The 23,963-nt window shown below is 36.0% G+C and overlaps 2 protein-coding genes across 2 annotated transcripts; one reads left to right on the forward strand and one right to left on the reverse strand.

Moving 5' to 3' along the window:
• The first annotated feature begins 257 nt into the window (after positions 1 to 257).
• LOC145059016 (uncharacterized) lies at positions 258 to 3,778 on the forward strand. Its single transcript, XM_079006885.1, has 2 exons — positions 258 to 623; positions 3,082 to 3,778. Exons 1-2 carry the CDS (start codon positions 456 to 458, stop codon positions 3,598 to 3,600), a joined length of 687 nt encoding a protein of 228 aa, XP_078863011.1. The 5' UTR covers positions 258 to 455; the 3' UTR covers positions 3,601 to 3,778.
• A 6,846-nt stretch (positions 3,779 to 10,624) lies between these two features.
• LOC145057101 (cytoplasmic 60S subunit biogenesis factor REI1 homolog 1-like) lies at positions 10,625 to 13,467 on the reverse strand. Its single transcript, XM_079004873.1, has 4 exons — positions 13,195 to 13,467; positions 11,668 to 12,404; positions 11,368 to 11,583; positions 10,625 to 11,025 (listed from the first exon to the last, which is right to left on the reverse strand). Exons 1-4 carry the CDS (start codon positions 13,324 to 13,326, stop codon positions 10,866 to 10,868), a joined length of 1,245 nt encoding a protein of 414 aa, XP_078860999.1. The 5' UTR covers positions 13,327 to 13,467; the 3' UTR covers positions 10,625 to 10,865.
• Positions 13,468 to 23,963: the final 10,496 nt, after the last annotated feature.

The following is a 23,963-nucleotide window of genomic DNA, read 5'->3' on the forward strand; positions in this document are numbered from 1 at the left end:
GATTTTTTTTTGTTGAAAGAGTGTAATGTCCAACACCCTTCCATCCCACCATATATAGGCATGTTGTTATTTACCTTCATGTGTTGGTCACCAAGACGTCCAAAAGTGATGCTTATAAAAGTAAAAAAAAAATCAAGGTGTCATGTTAGTAAATATAACGAAAAACATGGGCGATATATATAGTACAAAAGTTTTATATATTAAATTGAAGTCTAAAAAAGTTTTAGATGAAAACAAAACCTTCGTTGCATGATCAAGTCACAGTGATTGTAAGGCAGATCAAAATGGTGTTCCCCCTTTATCTTTAGGATTTGCTTTTTGTGATTGTGAACCTTGCGTCAAACACCGTCTTTGTTCATTGATGCACTCATTCAGTCATTCTATATATATTATATCATCTCTTCTTTATGACACCAGAAGAAGACTTTGCTAATTAATTAACACAGCAGATTAAAATGGAATGGAAGAAGTGCTATCTAGACATGATATTGGTGCCATTATCCTTTATGATCACCATTGGCTACCACCTTTGGCTATGGCAGAAGGTCCGAACCAAACCACTCTCAACCATCATCGGCACCAATAACTATGGAAGACGCTTGTGGGTATCCACCATTATGAAGGTACGTACATGCAGTGTTAAACTCTCCATTCAGGATAAAAATAACTACATAATTTTTTATTTTTTTTTAACATCTTAAAATAATTATAGATATCACGAAAACAATTTGAATGCGATGTCCAAGATCACAATTTATATTGCATTTCGATCATTCACGGTTTTGAGTTCTTATGTGTTGATTTTCATGTGACGACGATTTAACTTGGTGATTGAGAACAAATAATGATATAAGTAAGTTAATAACATGATATTTGATTTTTTATTATAAATAACATTATTATTTTTGAAATATATAAAGACCTACATATTTTATTAGAAGTTGTGTTTCTGCATAAAAATGTTTTATACTTTCTCTTCGTGTCTTCGTTTTCGAATTGGATTTAAGATTGGAGAGAAATGTTCACTCACTTATTTCATAATGTTTTAGCTTTCCTTCTATTATCTATACTAACTCATAAATCCTATAATCCTAACCTATAAATTTACAAATTTATCTATTATTTGACTTAAACCCTCAACCACCTATTAATTAATCACAACTTTCAAATACACATAAGGGTCTTTTGGTGTGAAAAATGATTTTTGCTTATAAGACCATCTAGTATGGTCATCACACCAAAGGTTTTGTTGTGGCTAGTGATGGAACACTTTTGTGGTTATTTGTGCTGGGGAGCATTGGGAGCACGGACGAGTACACCCAATTAACTTGTTTTTCTCTTTATCTCCCTCTACCTTTCTCTACCTCTCTCTACCATTTAATATATATATATATATATATATATATATATATATATATATAATTTTAATATCAAAAAATAAGAGGGCCATAATGATGAGTATCACAACCTTTTAATGGTAGTTAGTAATGATGATGTGACCTCATTATTATAGTGGTTAGTATAGTATTGTGTATAAGAAATGGTCTAAAGTGTATATTGCAAAGTATATTATTATTATTATTATTATTATTATTATTATTATTATTGCATAATAATGATACAAATAAATAAATATCAACTTATTCATGTGGATAGAAAGTATGTTTAGTGGAAATCTAAGTAGGAATGAATTTCTTATCCTCATATAAAACATTATTTGGTGGAGTTTATGACAGTTTTTTAGAGCTTCTTCCCACCCAAAATGTTCATTCAATTGAATAATGTATTAAAGAAGATTTTTAAGTAGCTCTTATAATGAGTTTTTCAAAGAGATTATGTCCTATGGGATATCAACTAATTATAAATTGTAAACATCTATATGGGTCTCCTAGAAAAACAAAATGAAAATACTCTTCTATTTTAGATATAAAATGAACATTTTCATTAAAAAAATTCGGATGTTCTAAAAAGGATAAACACACACACACCAATGTGTATATATATATATATATATATATACTAACAAATAAAATTTATTTTTGCTAAATATCATCTTCTTATTGAATTTGTCACGTGTAACTTTGTGGTTTTTTTTAATGAAATTCAATTAATATGTCCCATAATACTAAATTTATATATGTAATGTATTAAATACATTGAATATGATAATAAATGCAAAAAAAAAATCTGAGAAAAATATATATGTTATATATTAAGTATATTAAATGTGATAATAAATGCAAAGAATCTTAGAAGAAGTAAAATAAAAAAAAAGGTTCCCACAACAATTATTGTTGTATTCTTGATGGTATCTGTAATTTCAGATATTTATATATCTGTGTTTTCTAATGTTATATGTGAAAAGACTAATTATTGGACAAATATAAAGAATACAATGTTGATGTATTTTTTGGTTTATAATTTATATTTACAAGATCATTATTTTAAGGTTTATACTTTATAAAACAATTATTAAATTTCATTTTGAAAGTGAAAAGTCGTTTCTTTGGCACATTTATAAGTTAAAAGATCACATTATTTAACAATTATCCATCAATTCTTCAAAGTTACCATATTTACTAATTACATTTAGTTTCAACTAACAAATCAAAATCCCAAAATTTATTATTGAATTATTATAGAAGGCATCATATATGTACTTTTATATTTGTAGATCATTTACTAAATAATGTTGACTATGTCACTTATATTAACCTTTTTGCTCAAATTTTTTTTTTTGCCCATTTGACTATCTATTCAAATGACAAGGATCATATCAACAAGTTTGTGTATCCGTTTAATCTCAACATATGTGTGTATATGTGTGATTTTTATTATAAATCATAATGTGACATTCTTTTATGCAAATCGCATAAAATGAAATAAACAAGTTTGACTTGTTAATGCTTTTGTAATTAATTAGAAAAATAAAATGTAAACAAACAGACGTCTAAACACAAAGATGCATCTTTTTTCATTAACGCATGCCAATAAACGTTTAATTTAAAGTTATGGATGATAAAGCATAATATCTTTTAAGGTGTAATGATATAATTTAGTTTGTTGCTGTATAATTAACAGGATAATGAGAAGAAAAATATATTAGCCGTTCAGACACTTCGAAACACAATAATGGGAGCAACTCTTATGGCTACAACATCGATACTTCTATGCTCAGGTCTAGCAGCAATTATTAGCAGCACATATAGCGTTAAAAAACCAATCAGTGACGCTCTTTATGGGGCTCATGGTGAATTTATGGTAGCATTGAAATATGTGACACTCTTGCTCGTCTTCCTTGCATCTTTCATGTGCCACTCCTTATCAATCAGGTTCATTAACCAGGTTAACTTCTTGATCAACTGCCCACCTGAATCAACAGTGACTTGTGAGTATGTTTCAGAGCTTTTAGAGAAGGGTTTCACACTTAATGCCATGGGGAACAGGATCTTCTATTCAGCACTTCCGCTCATGCTTTGGATTTTTGGCCCTGTGCTTGTTTTTGTGTGTTCGATCACCATGGTACCTATGCTTTATAATCTTGATTTCGTGTTTGGGAAATCGAAGGAAAAGATGGATGAGATACCAAGTGAGGTGTAGTTAAGCTCATCTTAATAACATGTTAATTAATCATAGTGTGATGGAAATATGTAATGTTGTTTTAGGCATTTTCAAAAAATCTGAGGGACTAATATCATCTAAAATTAAGTATCCTATGAATCTATATATGATCAACATAATTATAGTTAAAGCAATAAACTTTTCTTTTAATCTCGAACTTGATAGACAAACAATCGGGTGATTAATATTGTAAACTAATTTCAAATTTTTAGTAAAACCCACATCAAACGAATCGACAAACAATTAATATTTAGAATTATATATCGACTCGTCGCAAATAATAAATTCAATTTGTATTACTTTTTAATTGTTTATCAAGTTTCGTGCAAAACTCAGTTTTCTGCGATTAGATCTAACTGTAAGAAAGATAAGAGAAGATTGTAATGTTGTCGGAAGAACTAAAAAGACGAGACAAAAATTAAAACCAACATGGATAAAAACTTATTGATCTTGACTAGTAACTACATATAATGATTCATGTCTTTAAATGTTTTTACTTACTCCAATGGGCATAAATTGCAAGGTAGAACCCTGAGATTTAATGTAGTTATTATTCGTTCCTACAACAATGTAAGAACCGATAAACACAAAAACAAGTACTCTAAAATCAAGAGAAAGTTGTATCATAAAGGAAGAGAGAGAGAGAGAGAGTATGTGTGTGTGGTAGGTTTTGGTGGTGGTAATCAATAAATGGGAATGATTGGGTCCTATTTATGGTGGACAGGTTCTCAATGCGAATTTGAGAAACCTGTAGTCAACCATCGACGGTCGGTCCAAGCTTGGTCTGACCTGAACTCGGCTAAAAACAAAAACTCAAGAGAGAAAGAGAGAGAGAGGTTTTGGTGGCGGTAGTCAATAAATGGGAATGAGTGGGTCCTACTTATGGTGGACAGGTTCTCAGTTCGAATTCGAAAAACATGTAGTCAACCATCAACCATCATTGGTCGGTCCAAGCTTAGTATGACATAAACTTAGTTAAAAACAAAAACTCATCGACTCCCAATAAACCATGCGTTGTGCACCCAAGTTGAAAAGCTTTCATCCTCTTACCTCCAATGTAGTCTTTGAAGACTTAAGGCAACATAAGTCTTATAAAACGCACAAAAATTTCTTCTTACAAATTAATATGGGACGAAAAGAAATTACCAACTTACAATTGCTTATAAATTTCCAAACGTTTTCAAAATGGTTAAATAAATGTCATCAACCATACCACTTTGATGTAGATATCAAATCTAAATATCGTTCATTATCTCAATCTATTATCCACCACCATACTATCATTAGATTGCAAATCTTACCTTTGGCTGTGTCACTTTTGCATTCCCTTCACGTCCTTGGTACCAACTTTGGTCGGATAATTACTAGTCTCTTCGTTTCAACATCACTTTACTTTACTTTCATTGGCTTTTCGTTAGCCCTATCATGTTAGTTTTTGTATATTAGAAAAGGTAAATGCTACCCCTAGGTGTCACACACTAATTGGTCATTTGGTCAATATGGGAAGGTTATTGTAATATTTGCACAATAATGAATTAAAGGTGATGTTCAAATTTGAACTTGACAAATTATATAAGAATTCTTGAATATCTCTCTTATCAAAAGTATGAATAATACATATTTCTTTACTTTAGACATCTTTTCAGTCGATGATTTTCATTTGTCCATCTATCTTTTGTAAAAGCTCATTGCACAATAATATATATATATATATATATATATATATATATATATATATATATATATATATATATATATATATATATATATATCTTTGGCTATGCAACACCTTGGAGTCAAGGACCATTATTTTGTGTTTTTCTCACCCTTTATCCAACTTTTTGAATTAATTTAACAAATTCAATCATTGCACAATAATATATATCTTTGGTTATGCAACACGAGAACCGCAACCAGTTACAATGGTTCTTAAACTTTTAGAACCATTCCTAGAACCAAAACCGGTGGTTCAATACCAAGAACAAACTTTTAGAAAACAAATGAACTAACTAAAAATAAATCATATAACTAAAATATTCTTTTCGGGCCTAGAATTATTAACAAGCTCCATCCCTTCTATTTGATAATCTTCTTTTATATGCTTTCATCTTTTAATTCACTTATTCCCTCAAGGCCTTAATCGATATGAGATACACGAGACATACCCTACCCTTTTAGCCATATATAGATATGAAATGGATCCACACTTAACAGCATAAACTACAATCTTACCATTTGAGGACTTAGCCGCTAAAACTGTCAAGCTTCCAATATAGGCATGAAAAGTCACAAGTTCTTCGGAATTGTGACACAACTATGCTAAATTTATCATCGGATTTTTATTATTATTATTTATAAATTCGTAAGCCCCTATTGTTAAACTATCCTAGTGTTGCGTCACAAACTTAGCAATGGATATATTATTTAATTTAATAAGCATTCACCACTTTTAATAATTTAACCCGTGAATGGGAGATTTGGCTTATATGAGTCACAAATTTAACATTGGATAGTTATTACAATGTTGTAAAAATCTTATTGCTCCGAGATTAATTTATGATTAGTCCCTAGGCGAGTAGGCGGTATGCAACCAACTCAAGACGCTTAGCGATGTCTAGACAATGAGTGAAGCTATAGAAGCCGACTCAATAAAAACTTTTTGAAAAATTATTAGTGTTGTATTAATCATATTAACCTATTTTGTTGTGATATGATGGTATTTAACAACTTTATTATGATATAAGTCGTATTCAACTTTTACATTTAAAGAATTTATAATTTAGGGTTTTGGACTAGTCATTAGTCGCAAGTCAACGACTTAGTACCGTCTAGCGACTTTTACAACATTATTTATTAGATAAGCATTGCTATATATAACTCCTAGTAATATAGTTAAATGAAAATGATGAGTATGTTCAAAATGTTCTGTACTTTGCAATACACGAGATGTCCAAAAGTAATCACAAATATAGGTCCTAGGGTATCCAGCGGGTAACGGTTTCAAAAACCAAGAACCAATTCCAGAACCACTTTTTATCGTTTTCAATAATTAAGAACCAGAAACGGAACCACTTATAACGATTTGACAGTTCCCATGCGGTTATGATTTTGAAGACATATACACACTTCCACCGCTCACCCCTACCTAAAATCATGAAAATGGCAACTACATAATGAGTGTTGGACCTTTACCATAAAAACTAATCAACATCAAGATAGATGGAGTATTTATTACAATGTGTAATGAAATACATACTAGCAACCAATAACTAAACTAGACTATCACCTCAATCTAATTAATTTATCTCAAGATGTTACTGTCCTTCGAAACAACTACAACTATACATTAAAAGTAGCTATCTTCTAAAATGTGTGAACATATTAAAAAATTTCTAGAAATCTTTTATGCCACATTTGAGGCTCTTTATCGCCTAGAACTTATAATACATCCACATTAGCTTATGCTAAGTGAGCTCGTGATTTTTAAAAAATAGACAATTAACTAAACAATACCATTGAAATTATAGATTACCAAAACATTAAACGCAAAGTGCAATATAACTATGAATGACCAAGTCCGATACTTCACATGTGAGCGAATCCAAAAAAGCTTAATGAACAAAAAGGCTTAACTACATTAGGAAATTTGTAAATATATGCCATATATTTGGTCCCATAAGCAACTACAAGGCATCCAATGGTAATTTACTAGAGTAAACAAGTATTAGTGTATTTGTATTTTACAACCAAACACTACTTCACACACTTTTATGAGTTTTGAGAATTTTTCTTGGATCTTGAGACGATGAAATGCATATGTTATCACTCTTATTTGTAAGGTATACAACCTCCTTTTCATGGTCTTAACTAGCGTTAGAGATTAATGGATATATACATTGATAAGACAAATCAAATAGATGGATGTATGGATACGATGAATAAATGCATCAAAAAATTGGATAAGATGGATCGATTGGATGGATGGATTAAATGATACATTTGATAGTGGTTAAAATGATTGAATAGACCAATTAAATGGATCAAAGATAGATTTGGTGGCGCATGTAAATTGATCAAATGAGTAAATAAAGATAGATTAAACAAACTGAGGGATTAATTAGATAATAGGGTAGATGGATTACATGGATTGGTTTTGTAAGTCATATGGATGGATGCAATGAGATGGATTACATCGATGAATAAATATATTGGATAGATGAATATATGGACAGGTGAATAGATGGATAGATCATATGAATACATCAATTAGATGGATCAGATATGTAATAGAATGGATAGTTCACATGAATAAATCAAGGGATTTATCAAAAGGTTGTACGATAAGTTCACGTTATGGAATGAAAGGAATAATTAAGTAGATCAAATGAATATGATAGGAAGAGTGTTATGATGAAGGAAGGGATCATATATATCAATCGAATGAACAAAGTAATGAATATGTGGATGGACTTGATGGATGGATAGATCAATTAGATAAACGGATATTCCTATTAGATAGATGTAAGGATTAAGCGGATGAATGGATCATATAGATAAACCCAATTAATCATATTGATTTTAAGGGGTGGATGGGGATATAGGGTAAATATAGGAATAGATAGATGGATGATTGGAAGTATAGGCAGATGTATTGGATGGATGGATAAATCATATGATCATTTGGATGATTTGATGGATATATATCATATGGATGGAATAAATGGATGGACCGATCAAATAGACAGATAAGATGGACATATATAATATATCTACTAGATGGATGGATCAAAGTGATGAAGCAATTGGATGGATGAGATGAATTAATTCAATGAGATGGATGAGCTTAATGGATGCATTAGAAAATAAATATGGTAGATGGATGGGTAGATTTGATGCACGAGTTATGTTGGGATGGATGGATGGATAAAAGGTTATATATGATGGATGCATGGATTGATCGAATTGATGGACCGATTATATAGATGAAATTGTTACATATGATGCGTAGATCAGTTTGCTGAACTAACTAGACAAATCAATAGGATGGATCAGTTAGATGAATCAAATGGATATACCAACTTTGTCGATCGAATTAATGGATAAAATGGATGGAAGATTGATAAAAATGTACAATACACATGGATTAGATGGGTGGATCATTTTGACATATCTTGATGGATAAATTAGATTAGTAGATTAGCTATATGGATGAACATATTGAATGGACCACTTAGATGAATATGATGTGTCGAACAAATGGATGGTCTAATGGTGGATGGATTAATGGTCTAATGGACCACTTAATTTCATTTGATTTCTTTATTTTAACGTTATATTATGATTAATGTGTGCCTAAATTTGTATTTTAATGACAATATAATAATTATGTCATTTTTTAAACAGTGTATTTTAATATAAAAAATAAAAGTAAAATGACATGAATTAACGGATATATTTGATATTTATTATATTTTATTATAGTTAAAATGGAAAAATACTACATATAAAAAAGAGACATTCTAACAAAAAAAATTGTTAACCATTTTAATCGGTGTTGATTCTTTAAGATAAGTAATTTGATTTTAAGTGCACAACATAATGCAAGTGAATGCATATATAATCGTCATTGATGTGAAAATAAAATAACTAAAATGAGAATGATGTTTTTTAGACTAAAATATGTCTGAAGATGTTAGAAGACTTCATTGCACATATGTGCCAAAAAAAGGATGTGCAAACACTTTCATGTCCGCGGTCTACCAAAAAACAATCAGTCTGTGTAAATGTTAATGTCTGCGCATGATCTGCACGACATAGACAAAATAACTCAAAAAGAAATGCAAACAAAAAACAAACACGACTGAAGACTCATTGCCCAATTTCAAAAGTTGAACAATAGCAAATGAATGAGGAGGCAAATGCCTCAAGTATTAGATTCATCATGTATGACATATTATGTACCATGCAAGATTAAACATATGCCATGAGCATGATACCATGGAAATGCTAGTGAAAGCATGATGGATGGCCAATATAAAAAAATACTTAGCTACTTAGAAAAAATAATGTACTTTTTGATACGCATCAATGGATAAAGGAATGGAAAACATCAAATGTACATATGCCATTGATTAAGAAAAATGGTGTTGGGTTAGCCCAATGGAAAGGAATGAGACATCCATGAGAGAATCTTATTAATATGTATTTTCATATCGACCAAATAACATGAGTTGTTGAGTCATTTCATTCCGACAGGGTAACCAAACTTGAAGATAGAATGGTAATAGTTTATTTCATTACTTTGTTGATTTCATTACGTGTAACGAAAGATGCCCTAAAGATATGTTTTTTTATAGCAACGTATGATGTAACTAAATAAGTTGTCTAGATGAAAAGTTATCTGTGAAACTGGGAGTCATCGGTATCTACAATCCAGTTGATGTTTATTGTGGTTAACTTTGGTAAGGAAAAGAAACCCAATGCCACACCAAAAATCCAATCATATTATGAGGAAACACCATCTCACTAGTTGGATCATCGACAATGCCAATATTAAGACATGTCAAGCCCTCATTAATGATCACATTAATACTCAATAAATTAAACCTTTGCCAAGTTGTACAAGGCTTTATGTGAAGGGAGGAGTACAAGGATGAGATTTCTAACATATTGGAAAAAGTACATTTAGTTGTTGCATTGAACACTTTAAACATGTGAGAACCTAAATGCCATTTCATATTTGTTTTGTTAGCATGATTATGAATCCAAGAGCAACAAGGATTAGTCTAACTTGTCCATAACCATTCATTGTCATGGGAATAACAAATGAGTTTAAGCCTATTGTGATAGTCTTGTTGATATACATGAGATGAATATAGGTAAGAGATTGTGTCAAATTTCTGTTGACCCTGTTAAAATCATTCCATATATCTTCAATCAGCTGCATTATGTTATATCCTTATAACACAGATGTTATATCTTATGGTTGCAAAAACTTTCATCATGAACAGCCAAACCAGATAACAAACTCCATAAAACTTCAAATGAACATCAACAATATAAACGACATATAGTTCAAAACATCAAAAAGAAAGAAACAGAAAAAAGAAACCGAAACCGCTTTTGCCTAATGTGTATGCAGTAGTAGTATATAGCAGAAACTCCACTCCATGGGTACTCATAAGAATAGTATATGGATATGACAAAAAGACAACAAGTACTGGTAGTACATGGAGATGGAGGACTTAATATGTAACATTGTTTGGAAGGTTCCGGATGACATTGCTTTTCATGCCCATCTTGGAACGCATAAAATCGACCCCTGATCTGTTCATCTGCTTCATCACCTTCATCCTCACCATGTTCTCTTTCGATTGCACAGTCGACAACCCCATGCTCCTATACCTGCACATTTTCACATTTCTTCCAAGATTACAACAAAACCAGTCCTGTGTGAACAAGACAACAAGACAGGACAAGACTGATAGTCTTGTCCTGTCTTTTGGTAATGGGACAAAAATTGCAACACAATTTTTGTCCCACTGTGTTTGTACAAGACCAACTGTTCTATCCCCACAGGACAGGCCAGACGGTCTGGTACTATTTTTGGTAATGGGACAAAAACTACAACTTTTTGTCCCACCCTTGTACTGTGTTTGTACCAAGAGAAAAATTGCAATTTTTTGTTCCACCCAAAAAGACATGAATGCCCTTATCTCATCCTTATCATTGAAAGTGTGTTCTAACCTTGCAGCCAATACAGCAGTAATGGGAACACCATCTGGAGATGGGCGTGGTTTTTGGCGATAATAACGCAAATATTCCCTTGAACCAATTGCCTTTGTTGATACTTTATTTTCATTTACTGTTTTTATTATAAGCTCGGACCCACCACTCCCAAGTTCTATCCCCTCACTTGTCCCATCTGCTGTAACCAATTGCTTCCCATCTGCATCCACGTAACTAATAACATAGAAAAATAGAAGAACTATTAGCTTAAATATGATTAGAAAGTTAAAAATTGGGTTAAATTTTACTAATGTAAACCTGCTGGTGTAATCATAGAACTCTTCTAACTCAGCTTCTTCTTCTTCATCATCATCACCATAGTGTACTTTGCAATGACTTTTTGCCACCATATGTTTCCTAACTGCTTCCAAACTACTGAATGGTTGGCAGTTGCTGTTGCAATACAAACATATGAAATCACGCTTCACCTTCAATCCAAGATACGTGAGAAGGCCACTTGGATCTTTCAGATACTCGATATCAGGTACAAAAAACCCATGATGTTTGTGCAGATGAACCATACAGCTTTCAATTGTTTTATGCTCTTTGTCACACATAAAGCAACATGTTGGATCCACCTCATCTTCATCCTCATCCATGTCATCATCACTATCATCCTCATCATTGACTTCCATATGTGTAGAAGGTGATGCCATGTCACCAACCATGTCATCTTTCTCAGTAACTTCCTCCCATTCACTATCTTCACTCTCTTCATCTGATTCCTCTTGCTGCTTAACAGGTTTCTTTACAATACGGGGTGGAAGTGGTTTTATTATTGCATTATTTTCCTCTTCTTGACCATCTTCGGAAGCGCGTGTTATGTGGGCCCGAGAGTTAAGATGTTGAGCATGAGCTTTGGCGCTTCTATACCCTTTGCCACATAGGCGACAGCTGTACATCATAGCGGGCCCGTTTAGCTTGTTCTTCTCTTCAGCAAGTGTGGACTGTCTGGCTAAGAAGAGAGCTTCTGTTACTCCTGGAACTCCTGCAAGCTGATTTTTCAAATAAATTATGATAAGTGTAACAAGAACATTAATGGATTGTATAATTAAAACGTGTAAATTGTTGATATCCAAGGAACTGAAATCTTTTTCTTAGAATCTTAGTTATATTTTTCATGGTCCTTTTAATTGTTGGTTTTCATACTTCAGTATGAAGTATAAAACTTTATTTTGAAGGGAATATGTGTTGGTCTCTGCATTTGTTTAAGTAGAATTGAAATCCTTTTGTAGAATTTTAAGCATATCTATTGGTTAATACAACTGAAGATTCACTAATATGCAACTTTGGTACACAATGATATAACAATTTGATGTAGCTGAATTCTTTCTTTAAGAAAACCTGGAGGTCTACTTGTTGATCCGTAGGCAATATTTGTTCATACAACATGACCATGGGGAAGACTCGAAGTTGAACATACGACCCCCAAAGTAAACCTACCAAATCTATTCAGTAATTAACAGCAATTTCCAGAGCAGGCATTAGCTAACAATTTCAATTGAAATGATGCAAAAAATAAGCTCAGATATGAGCAATCCTGGAAAAGAGAAGAAATAGATAATTCGATAACTTCATTTTGCGATTCAATCAACCAATTTTTACAACGCTCACGATAAATTTCAACTTTTGCACAACTAGTAAAGTAAGTATTAGGTTAAACAAAAGAGAAGAAATAACACACATCAAATAAACACAATTAGTTGTGAAGGTGAACGACTCAAGAACTGATCTCAGATAAAATAAGTTTTATCCGTGAAGAAAAGAGAAAAGAGGAATCGCTACCTTCCGTTTGAGATTGTAACGGTGCCATTCGGACTTGTAATGGGGCTTCTGATCGTTTTCATTATCGAATTTTTTGTTGCAGGCGTTGCATGACAACCCTTCCATTTTTTCCAAACCTTCCATTTTTTCCATTTTTCCGAGAGAGAGAGAGAGGAGAGGAGAACAGTGAATAGAGGGGGATATTATATAGGAATAAGAAAAACGTTACAAACACGGAATACGTCGGCTGTTCCAGTCGGCGAAGACGACTTCGCCCTAAATCCTAATATATTCGAAGTTCGGTTTTTAGGGTTGGGAAATGGGACTTGGGGAGCTAAAGTGTACCCCCTCGATATACTTTGTAATTAAAATGAAATCTTTCGTAAAAATCCTTAGACTTTGATTTTATTAACAAAAAAACACGTTTGGTTTATTTTTAACGATTAAGCCAAATGTATTGGCAAACATTTGTGTATTGTCTCTAATATGTGGTAACCTCTTACGTAACCAATTACCTTGGCTGATCGGGCTCATAAGTTACGAATCACGCCTTTAGTTAGAGTTTTTTAAGTGAGTCTTCTTTATCCATCTATAATTTAACTGAGATGGAAGGTTTTTACTATTGAAAAACAAGAAATTGATCTTTGATCCACATTTGTAGAAGCTTTGTTCCTAATGAAGCCAAACGTTGACATACCAGGCAGTTGTTTCGTTGATGGTGAACTAGATGAGGAACAATTGGATTTCATGTACATAGATGTTGAAATGGAAGACAATTTAAAAACAAACCATACAACCATCAGGATCATGCATACAAATTGTGAAATTTCACATCCTACAAGCCCCCCTGGTTTCCTCCCAGCTCTCCCCGAATTGAGTACGGATTATCTGCTTTCAGTAATACGGACCCATACTACCTTCCACATCTATTTGTACTTTCCTCGAGGATTGCTTTGAATCTTCCAAGTCACTTTCTATCTAATCATACAATTTAAATCAGATAAGGCTCATGGCAGTAGTCTCTTCCTAAACATTCTCTAGGACACAACTCTCACCACTTACTGCCCTCAACTGTCGAAAGGGCTTCCACGAACTCCCTCTAACTAGTTCACGAATAATGTTACATATTACTAAAACCAGATAACTCTTTGAATGAGAGGTCTTACTCTACAACGGTTGGACTCAAATAAGAGTTGTGCAGTAGATGCAAACCTAACCTTCTAAAATTATTTGGTTCGCATAACATGTAACTTAGCGTATTCGCCCACTAGTTAACTAAAGTTAGTTAGAACTCCTAGAAGCACAAAGCAAGCAGCATTCGGGCTTCGGGTAACAGGAAACAAACATACCCTAATCAGGTCATCCTATCACTGAAGGATCAGCACTATTATGCAAGTCTACAAGCTCAAGCTCATACAGTAGGCATTTAAGGCATCTATCCTAGCATTCTATCATGTAGAAATTGAGTGGATCCCTAGCCCTAACTAGCATGCAATTCACATATTCATAAACCAAATCATAACAGATAACATGTCTGGGTATCTTGGGGAAAACTTACTTGAGCTCGACCGATTGCATACATCACACTCCTTGTCCTTTGTTAAACCATTAGTAAAAAATCGTTTTCTTATAAAAACATATCAAACCCTTTATTTGAGTTTAGACACACCCGAAAGTGTGTCCGAATCCCTCAAACCAAGGCTCTAATACCAACTTGTAACATCCCAAAAATACGACCCAAAATTTTCATTTTTAAAGTTACTAAATCCATATTCCAAAACATCATTAGTTTCAAAAGCAATGTGAACATACGATGATTATAGTATCTTAACAAAACAAGACATAGAAAAGTACTATCAGAGCATAAGTCCCAAATGCGGCAAAAGAAAATATCTGACAACTCGGACATTACAAGATGCTTAAATACGAAGGAAACCCTAAAATGATCATGAGATTGGGCTGCATCAGCTCTCACATCGTAAGCTCCATGTATCGCGTCATGAGATCAATCCTGAACAAAAGTTTTCATGCAACCCATTTCATGTCGTGAGCCTCCAATCTCACGTCATCAAGCTTCTTTTCTTCCAAAATCCAACCTTTTGACTCCTCGAAACCCTAATTCGATTCATCCTGTAAAAACGAGTGTTACAACTCTCCCCCGCTTAAATTATATTTCATCCTCGAAATCACTCCTTACTACCTTCCAGAAATGCCAAACATCCTGGGCGATACTCTCACAACCTCGATATGAAATGAGAAGTCGGCCGATACATACAAAGGTCTTCTAAGACTATCACCGAACCTAACCTTAGCAGGGTTCTCAAATCATGGCGATGAATATATCCTTACCCTACGAGCGTTAACCACTAAAGAATAATCATCACTACTATGCCCAAAATCCAAAATCCTAAGACCTTGTTTGACTCCCTGACAGACAGACAATTATGAATCACTGCCAATTCGACTCCACTTCGCAATCTAAACTGAGCATAAACCCTTCCAAACCTGGATTATCTTGTTGACCCATAATTTCATTGCCGCCAAAAACCCTTTGCTCAATAACCATATGACTCCGTGTATGAGTCCACAACACTAGTACCATCTCATGCTCATCTTGTTGTCCAATATTTATAATTCTGATGCAACTGAGACCTCCCCGGTCTCGTACTTACCTACCAAATAGCCGATATACCAAAATTCCAACTGGTTGCTGAGGCTGATAGCCTCACACAGTCACACCACACGACTCCTGAACGAGTGTCTATCTGGCAAGACCTATCCTCGATCTCCTTCCATAAAGGCGCCAACAGCCCTCCTAATCCAACCAAAGTTAACGCAACCAACCATTCATCACTATTGGACCCTTTAATTGAGATCAAGGGTGACTCCCAACACAAGTCGCAACCCCCTTGCGTCAACCCGGGACATAACTCCCATCCCGAAATCCAAAGATTTACACTTGCATTCTATTCTGAAATCCTCTGATTCTAGGGTGACCTTTCACTGAACTGAAAAATAAAATCCTCCACCCACTGCAGAGGCTAACAAACTCACACCTAGTCCTTCCACACAAATCTAACTAAGAGTCCAACTAATAAGGGCTACTCAAGCCTAACCACCACATGGATGCCAACCAATGACCCCAAAGTCATCTCACTCTAAGCGCAACCCGATACCTTGCTCAAGTTCATCATACCATATCTCACACACCCTACACAATTAAACATGCCCCTCATTGCCTCAGACCCATCAATCCTCATACTACTCAAGGAGCGGTCCTCCATCAATATTATCTGCCTCGACCCAGACATGCGTTGATATTTACTCAGTCCAACTGACCACTCGAACAATGGCTTGCCTCATACTAGTGAATGATACGAACCTAACGCAGACTTACAACACTTCTGCAAACTGGCTATCAATCTAGTGAATTATATGGCTACCCCGTAGGAGGCTCTAACACAACCCTCAACCTGGATCCATCCAAATACCCACCATGCGTCACTACTGATAAAAAATGAAAACTAAATATTCACCTTTATGCAACCTTTAGACCAACGATTCTCCCCCACTTGTATTCGACTGCGCTCTTCCAATCCACCAAAAATTGATGGATTCACAATCCATCTCTCAACCTTACAATTTAAACTTGTCAACAGCCCAAGCTTGCATGAACTAGCATTCCCGAGGGAGTGGAGGATTTCGTAGTTTACTGTGACGCCTCTATATCAGGGATGGGAGTGGTGTTTATGCAGAGGGGACACGTGATTGCATATGCATTGAGGCAGTTGAAGCCTCATGAGACGAGGTATCCCACCCATGATTTGGAGTTAAGGGCGGTGGTGTTCGCCTTCAAGATCTGGCGTCACTATATGTATGGGGTCCGGTGTACCATATATACGGACCACAAGAGCTTGAAGTACCTCATGGAGCAGCCCAACCTGAATATGAGACAGAGGAGGTGGTTAGATGTAGTGAAAGGCTATGACTGCAAGATCTTATTGTTTGATTAGTGTCTAAGCCCGTAACCATATTTGGTAAGTACTTGACCCGATTGTGCATGGTCCTTTTGGGTTGCCTTTACCAAAGCAACTTGACTGGAGAAATAATAGAGAAAGAGGTTATCATGATTTATTAATATGTTATAAGAATAATATATTAAAAGAGAAATCATATTTGTTTAATTAATATTGGTCAATAATTAATTTAGTGATCAAATTAGGGATGTCAAAAAGTCCCGTGGGACCCCGTTCCCGTGGGGGCCCCGTCCCGTTTGGGAGAGTTTTTTTTAAAAAATCGGGGGCGGGGACGGGGGCGGGGGCAAGGTTAACCCCCGTTTTAATTTCGGGGGCGGGGGCGGGGGTAGGCAATCCCGTCCTGAAACCCCCATGGGGACCCTGTTATTAAATTACACATATATTTACATATATTAATTATATAAATATAATAACCAATAACATGATTTTGATCTTCTAAAATTCATCAAAAATATGTTTTTAAGTTGTTAGTATAATGTTTTTAAGATGCCATAAGTTTTTTATTTTTAACATGTCAAATTCTGTTATAAATAATTATTTGTTACCTAAAAAATAGCTTCTTTTAGCCTAGATAATAACTTCTTTTAGCAAAAAAAAAGGCAGCTCAAAATCAATCGGGGGCGGGGGCGGGGGTAATAAAGGGGATTCGGGGGCGGGGCCGGGGGTAGGAAGGCTGAACATTTCGGGGGTGGGGGCGGGGACGGGGGAACCAGGAAATTTCGGGGGCGGGGGCGGGGAAGGAACTCCCCGTCCCGTTTGCCCCCGTTGACATCCCTAGATCAAATGTAATTAATTAAACTAGAGGGGCTGAATTGTAATTATATGATAGTTACAAAATAGGGTAATGATTATCCTTGATATGGGTTGGACGAATTCAAGGGATAAGATATCCTTGAAATCGTCCAAAGGATAAGGATAAGGGTTTTCAAGGCTTATCTTATGGTTACTTGGTGGGCAAGCAACTAGATAAGGATAAGGACTGAAACCCTAATCTCTACACCTATATAAAGACCCCTAAGGCCATAAGAATTCGTCCATGCCTTGTCTAGGGTTCCTATGGGACGAATTTCATACCTCTTCTCTCTCTCTCTCTTGTCTCTCCATTTGCTCTTGGTGTTTGTGTGCCATTAGAGGTACTACACTTGTGGTACTTGCTTTCAAGACTTAGGGTTTGAAGATTTGAGTTGGTATTGCAATATAACAACAAAAGGTATGTAATCTAATCTACTATATGAATTTCGAAAATACTAGGGCATACTAGGGTTCCTTTATATGTTCATAATGTTGTATAACTAATAGTGAAAACATAGATCCAATTCTAGGGTTGCATGCACACATAGGATTGTTTGTACTAAACTCATCACTTATATCATCCGGACAAGGCTAATGTGGTAGCCGACGCCCTGAGCCGCAGAGCAGAGAGTGCTCCAATCTGAGATGTGTGTATGCGGATGACAATGATGAATCCAATCTTAGATACTATTCGAGAGGCCCAGGTAGAGGTCGTGAGATCGGAGAACCGAAAGAGGGAGCGGGTGATTGGACAGGTTTCCGAGTTTGAGATGGATAGTCGTGGGCTTATGACCTTCCAGGAGCGGATATGGGTGCCCTATATGGGTGGAGCTCGACGTATACTGATGGAGGAGGCACATCGATGGATATTCTCGATCCACCAGGGGCTACTAAGATGTATTTGGACCTATAGAGAGATTACTAGTGGCCCTGTATGAAAGAGAGACGTGACATGGGTAGTTGAGAGGTGTTTAACCAGCCGCTGGGTTAGGGCGGAGCACCGGCGTCCACATGGCCCGTTGCAGCCTCTAGAGATTCCCCAGTGGTAGTGGGAACATATTTCTATGGATTTTTATCACCAAGCTACCTAGGACTGCACGTGGGGTTGACGCGATATGGGTGATTGTGGACCAGTTGACGAAGAGTGTTCACTTCCTCGCCATCAGTGAGAGCTCTTCTGCGAAGAGAGTGGAAGAGATTTCTGGAAGAAGTTTAATGAGGAGTTAGGTACCCGGTTTCATTTCAGTACCGCACACCACCCGTAGACAGACGGGCAAAGTGAGCAGACGATTCAGACGCTCGAGGACATTTTGCGTGCATGTGTTATGGACTTCGAAGGAAGTTGCGACACCTATTTACCCTTAGCCGAGTTTTCTTACAACAACAGCCAACATTCCAGTATTGGAATGCCTCCCTTCAAGCTCTTATATTGGAGGAGGTGTTGGACTCCCATATGTTTGGGAGAGGTAGGGCAGCGAGTGATGGGTGACACTAAGATAGTGTTGAAGACGACCGAGCAGATTTAACAGGTCAGGCAGAGGTTACTAACAACCAAGAGTCGCCAGAAGAGTTACGCAGATCGGCGACGATCCGAGTTAGAGTTCCAGGTTGGAGATTATGTCCTTCTGAAGGTTTCCCCGTGGAAAGGGGTGATCCGATTCAGGAAACGGGGCAAGCTAGGGCCCCGATACATTGGTCCTTTCAGAGTGATCGCCAGAGTGGGTAAGGTAGCTTACCGGTTGGAGCGATAGAGTTGAGTCAGATTCATAACACCTTCCACGTGTCACAGTTGAGGAAATGTGTGGCCGATGAGAAGACGGTGGTACCCTTAAAGGAGTCACAGTTGAGGAAGTGTGTGGGCAATGAGACGACGGTGGTACCCTTAGAAGACATTCGGAAGGTAAAGGTTTTGAGGAACAAAGAGGTGCCGAGATGCGCGAGTAGTACCCAGAGTTATTTCTAGAGCAAGACTTCGAGGGCGAAGTCTGATTCTAGTGGGGGAGAATTGTAACATCTTGTTTTCGAGGTATAATATTTATATATATGTTTATTTATGAGTTTACTGAGTGACTCGACGAGTTGGTGCCCCAACTCGTCGAGTAGGGACGAAATGGCCATGTGGGCTTAATGACCGACTCGACGAGTCAAAGAGCCGACTCGCCGAGTTGGCACTGTGAGTTGAAACTTTAAATCTCTGGGGTTGGGACCTATTTAAAGGACCTTATGTCCTCATTTCCGCCGCACCAGCCACCCAACTCCCCTGTGTGAAACCCTAATCGGCCAATGGAGCTAAGAGAGAGTGAGAGAGCTTATTTTGAGTGTTTTGGTGAACCATTGGAAGAGAAGAAGAGAGATTCAAGCAAAGAACGAGGAAAGGGTGTGGGATCCGGTGTTCTTTCACTTAGAGCTTCTGTTGGATGGTAAAAGTCATCACCTTGCTCATCATGGATCTTGTTAATAAGGAACTTTTGGGGCTTTTTCCATATTTCCCTTGAGAATTTGTGTGGCTTGTGCTTGCTAAGCATATTGTTTGGATCTTGTTAATAAGGAACTTTTGGGGCTTTTTCCATATTTCCCTTGAGATTTTGTGTGGCTTGTGCTTGCTAAGCATTGAGACATCAGATCTGGACCTTATGAGGTCCATAGAGTCCAAAAGTCCCAGCTTGATCAATCTATAAAAGAGTTCTTGTGCTTAAACACCTTAGTTAGAGCTTGTAGTGGCATTATGGAGCAAATATGCCATGCATGCACGTAAAGATCGAAGCTTTACGTGACATTCGAACCTTAGGAGTCTAGATCTAGAGTTTGGAGTGGCGGATATGCCTTAAAACGTCTGAATGAGGATTTGAATAAAGGAACTCAACGAGTCAATGAGCCGACTCGACGAGTCGACTAGGGTTTTCCCGATAAGTCTGAACAAGGGTAACTTGGCGAGTTGATGAGGCTACTCGACGAGTTAAGTTTGGTTTTTCATAATGTTGATCTGAGAAACAATAGGGACTCGACGAGTCACATCAATGCACTCGGCGAGTCAGGACAACATGGACAGTTGACTCGAGTGTTGACTTCTGTTGACTTTAGGGTTTGACCAATCATGCCTTATGGAAACCATGGAGGGGTAAAATGGTCTTTTTCCCAATCCAAGAGTTATATTAGAATTGGGATTGAGATGATAATTAGAGATAATTATCATATGTGCTTATGCGGAGGCTAGATTTGGTGATTCGTGTTCGAGGAGTACATATTTTCTTAGCTTACTTACGAGGTGAGTCTTCTCACTATACTTACCATGAGTGGTATCTTTGTGCGATCGGAGGGTCCTATGTGCTTACCTGAGTTATATGATATTATGCATCTTGTCTGTATATATATATATATATATATATATATATATATATATATATATATATATATATATATATATGCGCTATATTTTGTGTTTACTGAGATAGGACCAGAGGGTCCAAACTGAGTAGTGGGACCGGGGGGTCTTCACTGAGATACTGGACTGGAGGGTCCAAACCGAGCTGTGAGACCGGAGGGTGCACACCGAGACGCATGAGACCGGAGGGTCCATGCCGAGTTATAGCCATGAGAGGCTTATTATTTGTGTATGTGGTATTTTGGGGAACTTACTAAGCTTCGTGCTTACCGTGTTGTGTGTTATGTGTTTCAGGTACCTCTCAGGACCGCGGGAAGGCACCGACATGATTGTACACACTTGTTCGAGACTATGTTGAGGATTCTGGGATTCGGCTTTATTTGTGGATTTATGTTGACATTTTGAGACACTTGTGGTTTTTCTTAAATATAATATATAAGTTTTATGTGCTTTTGAAAATGAAATTTTGATTTGAAAATTTACGGTGTTACAATATTTCATACCAACATATCGTCCAATCGGTTTGTTCAAATCTGTATCGGAGCCTCAGGCATCATTGCATATGTTTGTTATTGGACAACAACCTTTCTTGGTGACATTTCTTCTAGTCTCTTATGTTGTTTGATTACATATATTTGAAGTTGTTATTTCAGAGTATATAATGGTTATTGTATGTCTCTAGTACATCTAGAGAAGACATTGTATTTCTCTGATATTGGTGATCGTGGATTTGAAGCGACTCTAGTAGTCTTATTGTTTCAATCTCCTTTTTTTTAGAGGTTTCCACACTAAAATTTTGATGTCTCTTTATGGTTGATTACATATTGTTTTGAGATGATTATATTGGTCATACAAATTTCATTGGGCTATTTTGGTCGCATATAAAATACCCTATTTGGTTCCCTCTTCAAAAGTTCATTTGAGTCGAGAATGTATAACCAAACAAAGTTTATTTCCGCATTGTTATTTACCGTTGTGGTTGCTTTTTCCATCACTAGGATCATTCAAGGATGAAATGCATAATTGTATATATGATACCTCTTGTTAGGGGTGAGCAAACCCAAACCAAGAAACCGACTAAACCGACGAAACCGAAACCGAAGCAAAACCGACAGTTATGGTTTGAATTTTTTAAAAAGCGAAAAATCGGGTTCGGTTTCGGTTTTTACCCAGAAACCAACCCATCCAACCCGAGAAACCGACTCATACTTAAAACCGACAAACCGCCCCAAGAAACCGACCCATCCAACCCGAGAAACGACCCATACTAGATTGTTTTTTTGTTGTAATAGACTATTTCGGGTTTTGGTTGTAACTTGTAATAGACTATTTGTTGTAAGACTCATGTTTTTTGAAGTATTTAACTTAAATTTGGTGTTTTTTATTATATTTAACTTGTTGCTTCATTTATAGAAAATGGGTTAAAACCCAAAACTCATGGGTTTAAACCTAGAACCCGTAAATATATGGGTTGAACCCAAGAAACCGAAAAACCGCCCAAACCGACCTCAGAACCCGAGAAACCGAACCGACCAGAAACCGATCCTATTGGGTTCTAAAAACCAGAAACCGACCATTTATGGGTTGGGTTGGGTTTGGGTCCAAAACCGACACAAACCAACCCATGCACAACCCTACCTCTTGTATTTATAGTCAAAGGGTTTACCTAGAATAGAAGGTACAATGTCTGATCGGATCTTCTTCGAGTTTATCGAGGCTTTGACATTTTCACGTACTGGCCCTCGACTAGCAATCTTGGCGTTGGTTGCTTACTAAGGGTGCGTTTGGCGGTTTGGTTGTGGAAAATTTCCAGTTTCTAGAAAAATTCTCCAAGAAAAATAGAAATTTTGAAAAAACGTTTGGTTCGTTTAGTTTTCCAAAATTTTCCAAGAAAATGAAAATTTTCAGTTTTTCCAAATTGTATGTAAATTAGAATAGTGATTTTTACAGTTTTCCAAATTTCTAAGATGGAAAATGAAAACTTCTCCGATTTCAACCAAACGCGTTTTCTAAAATTTTCATTGGAAATTGAAAGCGAAAATTCAACTCTATTTTCTTCAAATATTTTCTTAGAAAATGAAAACAGTTTTCCACAGCCAAACACACCCTAATTTTTCCAAAATCGGTTTGTCTCTGGGATCCGATTACTACATGTGTTTCCTCTTTTATTGTTAGCTTCAGCCTTATTCTTGAAGGTATATTTCTTTGTCGAAGCTCTATTCGTTCGTGCTTCCAATCAAGTAGGTTTATTGGTCCCGATCTTATGCCCTTATGAGGTTTATCACGGACTAGGTTATACATAAGGTGTCCGATAAAGATCCAAGAATTATATATCATACAATTGGTAAAGTATTAACCTACCTAAATAGCTCAAAGTTGAAAGTTGGTTGTACAATAGTTGGGTACATGTGAAAGTAAAATACAGATCTTAGTGTAATTCAAACACAACAACACTCCCAAGAAGAATCACTGCAAAAGTTTCTTGATAAGATGAGACCAATTTCCTTAGACATGACCTAAGAATTGTTCTTGAACCGAAATAAAAGTATTCCATTCATAATGGACTTATCCAACAATGG

Source organism: Lactuca serriola, chromosome 6 (assembly GCF_051521515.1).
Source record: "Lactuca serriola cultivar US96UC23 chromosome 6, Lser_US96UC23_V15, whole genome shotgun sequence".
Lineage (NCBI taxonomy): Eukaryota > Viridiplantae > Streptophyta > Magnoliopsida > Asterales > Asteraceae > Lactuca > Lactuca serriola.